At 43.1% G+C, this 6,000-nt stretch overlaps 1 protein-coding gene across 1 annotated transcript in view; it reads left to right on the forward strand.

Annotated features, from left to right (window-relative positions):
- Positions 1-5,348, forward strand: part of LOC126188389 (cytokine receptor-like) — a 296,079-nt gene extending 290,731 nt beyond the window's left edge. Inside the window, exon 5 of the mRNA XM_049929989.1 lies at positions 3,081-5,348. Within this exon, the coding sequence (XP_049785946.1) occupies positions 3,081-3,446 (366 nt within the window). The 3' untranslated portion in view covers positions 3,447-5,348. The remainder of the gene's footprint in view (positions 1-3,080) is intronic.
- Positions 5,349-6,000: the final 652 nt, after the last annotated feature.

A 6,000-nucleotide genomic window follows, 5' to 3' on the forward strand; every position in this document is an offset into this window, starting at 1 on the left:
TCACTCGTGGCTATTAGGTCTCCCACTGCTGTCCGTGACGTCTTCACTGGTCATCGGGGCTCAGTTCGAAGCGGGACTATTCACTGAAGACAGTTGTACTCCAGTCAGTGACAATCTAGGTCGAATGTGCCCGTCACCATTGCAAAGACTTACTGGTGTGCAGTTGTTGAGGTCTTCAGTCCTGAGAGTGGTTTGATACAGCCCTCCATGCTACTCTATCCTGTGCAAGCTTCTTCATCTCCCAGTACGTACTGCAGCCTACATCCTTCTGAATCTGCTTAGTGTATTCATCTCTTGGTCTCCCTCTACGATTTTTACCCTCCACGCGGCCCTCCAATGCTAAATTTGTGATCCCTTGATGCCTCAGAACATCTCCTACCAACCGGTCCCTTCTTCTTGTCAAGTTGTGACACAAGCTCCTCTTCTCCCCAATTCTATTCAATACCTCCTCATTAGTTATGTGAACTACCCATCTAATCTTCAGCAATATTCTGTAGCACCACATTTCGAAAGCTTCTATTCTCTTCTTGTCCAAACTATTTATCGTCCATGTTTCACTTCCATACATGGCTACACTCCATACAAATACTTTCAGAAACATCCTGACACTTAAATCTATACTCGATGTAAACAAATTTCACTTCTTCAGAAACGCTTTCCTTGCCATTGCCAGTCTACAATTTATATCCTCTCTACTTCAACCATCATCAGTTATTTTGCTCCCCACATAGAAAAACTCCTTTACTACTTTAAGTGTCTCATTTCCTAATCTAATTCCCTCAGCATCACCCGACTTAATTCGACTGAATTCCATTATCCTCGTTTTGCTTTTGTTGATGTTCATAATATCCTGCTTTCAAGACACTGTCCATTCCGATCAACTGCTCTTCCAAGTACTTTGCTCTCTCTGACAGAATTACAATGTCATCGGCACCCCAGAGTTTCTATTTCTTCTACATGGATTTTAATACCTACTCCGAATATTTCTTTTGTTTCCTTTACTGCTTGCTCAATATACAGATTGAATAACATCGGGGAGAGGCTACAACCCTGTCTCACTCCCTTCCCAACCACTGCTTCCCTTTCATGTCCCTCGAGTCTTATAACTACCATCTTGTTTCTGTACAAATTGTAAATAGCCTTTCGCTCCCTGTATTTTACGCCTGCCACCTTCAGAATTTGAAAGAGAGTATTCCAGTCAACATTGTCAAAAGCTTTCTCTAAGTCTACAAATGCTAGAAACGTAGGTTTGCCTTTTCTTAATCTAGCTTCTAAAATAAGTCGTAGGCTCAGTATTGCCTCATGTGTTCCCATATTTCTGCGGAATCCAAACTGATCCTCGCCGAGGTCGGCTTCTATCAGTTTGTCCATTCGTCTCTAAACAATTCGCGTTAGTATTTTGCAGCCGTGACTTATTAAACTGACAGTTCGGTAATTTTCACATCTGTCAACACCTGCTTTCTTTGGGATTGGAATTATTGTATTCTTCTTGAAGTCTGAGGGTATTTCGTCTGTCTCATACATCTTGCTCACCAGATGGTAGAGTTTTGTCAGGACTGGCTCTCCCAAGGCCGTCAGTAATTCTAATGGAATGTTGTCTACTCCCGGGGCCTTGTTTCGACTCAGGTCTTTCAGTGGTCTGTCAAACTCTTCACGCAGTATCGTATCTCCCATTTCATCTTCATCTACATCCTCTTCTATTTCCATAATATTGTCCTCAAGTACATTGCCCTTGTACATACCCTCTATATACTCCTTCCACCTTTCTGCTTTCCCTTCTTTGCTTAGAACTGGGTTTCCATGGTGTGCAGAGGTCAACGGTAATCGGCGCTTGGGGGCCCGTGAGATAAGGCCCCTTTCTGCGAGCCGCCTATGAATGGTCCTTGTCACTGAAGCACCAGTTGCTTGCCGGACCGATGAGAATGATGGTGCCGGAGCTCTGAGTGCCTTTCTGACGATTACTCAGACCTCGCGTTCTGTCGCCTCTCTAGGTGGACCGCTTTCTTCTTAACGCTGTGTTTGGCCGTGGTCCACCCTTCCTGCCAACATCGTCGTAAAGTGGAATCGCTCCTATTCAAATGTCGAGCAATTCGCCGGTTTCTCCGACCGACTTGTTTGAGCCCACCACACATCTTCACATATTATGACGTCTGTGTTGAGGCGCCTATGTGCGAGGCATATATACTGTCGAACTGAGTACACGGAATTAAATTCTCAGAGTCTTTCTGCCCTGGCCTCGACATGTCCCCTGTTTACTGTCCTTGCCAGCTGCGCGGTGAAACTGCGCACCTGTGTCACACTTTGAGCCATCATCCAATTTTGCATTTTTCATCGTTTGCTGCATAAATATCAATTTGTGACCAATTTGCATAGCTCATTCGTGGTGCAATGGCAAGGAAAGCGTTTCTCAAGAAGAGGAATTTGTTAACATCGAGTATAGATTTAAGTGTCAGGAAGTCGTTTCTGAAAGTATTTGTATGGAGTGTAGCCATGTATGGAAGTGAAACATGGACGATAACTAGTTTGGACAAGAAGAGAATAGAAGCTTTGGAAATGTGGTGCTACAGAAGAATGCTGAAGATAAGGTGGGTAGATCACGTAACTAATGAGGAGGTATTGAACAGGATTGGGGAGAAGAGAAGTTTGTGCCACAACTTGACTAGAAGAAGGGATCGGTTGGTAGGACATGTTTTGAGGCATCAAGGGATCACAAATTTAGCATTGGAGGGCAGTGTGGAGGGTAAAAATCGTAGAGGGAGACCAAGAGATGAATACACTAAGCAGATTCAGAAGGATGTAGGTTGCAGTAGTTACTGGGAGATGAAGAAGCTTGCACAGGATAGAGTAGCATGGAGAGCTGCATCAAACCAGTCTCAGGACTGAAGACCACAACAACAACAACAACAACAACATTCGTGGTGCGTTGTCTTTTTTCTTTTTTTAACATCAGTGTTTATTTCGTTGTCAGCATTTTGCTTACACCTTGATTCATGAGCCTTCCGTGCTGGCACGCTTTGATTGCTGATAGACGTATAGCGAGTACGTGTGGTGATGTGGTCGCTTTGCTGGTTGGTTCGCAGAACGCCCCCACCGCGTGGCCGCCCATCCGCTGCGAGATGCCCACTGCCGCCGCCACTGCAGCGCCCGCCGCAGCCAGAGGCTACGTCAGCGTGGACAACCTGCCCCCGCCGCCAGCCAGTTCCGCGCCCTCCGCCCCCGGCGCGTCGCCGACCCCGGCGGGCTACGTCGTCTGCAGCTCGGGCCGCCCCCCGGACGGCTACGTCACGGCAGGCCCGCCCCCGCCTGCGCAGACGCCCACGCACCACTGCAAGCCCGGCGGGGCGTACGTGCTGCTGGGGGAGACGGCGGGTGCGGGCAGACTGCCGCCCCCGGCTGCCGCCCCCGCGCGTGGCTACATCTCCCTGCAGCAGCTGGAGAGGACTTAAGCCCAGTAGGCGCCCTGCGCGCGACCAGATCTGTTAGCTGGCTGCCATAGCCTCAAACTTGCTCAATTATCAGTACAGTGAAACCCGCAACTTCCGTTGCCCGCTAACTGCAGATTTTCCTCCGCACGAGAATCGACGTCAGTTAAGTCGCTGCTCTCTAAAGTTAAGACACCTACAGCTTTCCCCACCCTATTCGACAGCCCACTGGAAGAGCACACGTATATAGGTTTCACTGTATGTAACTGTAGCGCCGGCGTCAGTAGAGGGCGATTGGAACAACACACACGAGAAGCCTGTGAAGTTCAAACCCGCCGGTAGTTGGCCGCTGATTGCCAGAGTAGAAATTTACGTAGATACGCATGATAGGTCTAACAACGCGGGAGCACTTGTAATACACAGCCTTTTAGTACAATTCAATTTACTGGCTGCACCTTTAGTTTGTGGTTGATCCGCAAAGACATTTGATCAAGAAAGATAGACTTTTGACCAGGAAGGAAACTGGCGATTGACGCCTCGTCCACAGTAATAAAGAAGGCAGCCAACTGCTAAGCGAATTTAGCTTTTTTAGCTTATATTTTTATCGTAAGTTGTATAGCTTTACCGAGAGTTACTAAAGTAGCCACAATTTCTGTTAGTTTGTCTCACAAGATGAAAGACGTTTCATCTCACAAGAGTATAAATTATAGAAGTTCGTCTATGATAAGAAAATATTCTGTGCCTCTATAAGATGCTGATACAAACGTATAGACTGTTGACTGGTTACGAGTTAACTGTGCAAATATTTGATTCGTGGTATGTGTACAACTAAATATAAATACTAAGAGCACACACTGTGTGAAATCTGCATCTGTGTGAATACTGGCCCATTCTTGCTTATTCTGCTTCATTGTATGTGTCTGCAATATGAGACTGTATGTGTAACGTGTACCTGTAAGTATTTGGAAAATTTCCGTGTTTGTGGTTGTCTCCTCACTGTGTGTGTGTGTGTGTGTGTGTGTGTGTGTGTGTTTTATGATGTTGAAACTGTACCTGTGATGAATATTAATCATGTATGGCCACTTCCAGATATGAGTGTATACTTTGTTTTAGTTGTGTAAAACTAGTGACTTTCTCAAAAAATGAGGTAATATTAATAAGTCATTCTTCATCAGCTGCTAAAAAGTGCCTTTTTTGCAGTTCTCTATAACGTGCGTATAGTGTGTATTTCACCACAAGATGTTCTGAATACGTATAAAAAATAAGTTGACATTACCAATCCAAAAATGTAATCTTTTTGTTCAATAACCATTTTATTTGTATCACTGCTCGACTACTAGTTAAATCTTCTGCATCTGTTATCGACTGAAGTTGTACCTCATCACAAAGCAAAGTTTTTATCATTCAAATATAAATTGTCCACTTTTATGTTATACACACAGGAAGTGTGATACATTAAATCACTTTTAATTGCACAAATTTAAAGTTCTATTTTTTGCTGATTCCGTACAAATACAGATTCGTAATCAAACTTTTCATTCTTGTATAATTGCCTGTATAGCTTACATTGTGAAATGGGTACAAAATAATCCTGTCCACAACAGTCCACCATTTGACAGTAGTATGCGTATTTTGTAAAACTGATGCAGTGCTGTAGAAATCAAATGAAGAACAAATAAAATTACTGCCTGCACCTTGGCTAAAATTTAGTTTCGTGCTTACTAGAGAACATTACTTGATCACAGAACCTGGTGCTGTATTCATACTGCTGTTATAGTCATATGAGATTATGTTTTATTTTTGTTTTTATTGTATAAGCAAACGCAGATATACACTAGCAATTGTTATCTCTGTATATATTTTGGTACCGGTACTTTTTAAGATGTATGTAAGCCACTGCAATAAATTGTGTGAGTCATAATTGTATATGGTATTATGCTTATTTAACGATTTCAAAATGGAGGTAACCATAATCATCATTTAATAGGAACATGCACGGGCTCATCAGCTTTTAACCGTCGAAATCTGTATCATCTTTACAAAAAAAAAAAAAAACTCCTGGAAAAAACTCTGTTCCTGGTCAGAAGGTACAATTTAATATTTTGTTCGTGGTCAGAAGGTACAATTTAATATTTCACATATCCAGAAGAAGAGCCTTAGTTTGTTGCAGAACCATAGTGTGAGAAAGCAAAGATCAAAAATATATTAGTTTCTGTATAGAAAATACAATGATATAATATACCACCATCAGCACCACAAAATCCATGCTGTAGTTATAAGTACCTTGGAAAGAAGTACTTAACTTTACTCCACTGATGGAGTTGGTCTGACTACACAGCACTACTCTGAAGAGCAGCAGAACAACTTGATTGAAATGATTGAAACAAGGTGAGGTCGAAAAATGTGCACAGCTGACAAACAGTACATACACAGCGGAACACATAGACATCACAAACTGCCCTAACTGTATTATGAATGATGTTAGTGTATCTGCAATGCAGTTTGCCACAAACAAGTCCAGACTTGCACCACACTATAAAAAATAACCGCTTGAGAACTCTAACAAATTTCGAAAGAA

Source organism: Schistocerca cancellata, chromosome 5 (genome assembly GCF_023864275.1).
Source record: "Schistocerca cancellata isolate TAMUIC-IGC-003103 chromosome 5, iqSchCanc2.1, whole genome shotgun sequence".
Taxonomy (NCBI): Eukaryota; Metazoa; Arthropoda; class Insecta; order Orthoptera; family Acrididae; genus Schistocerca; species Schistocerca cancellata.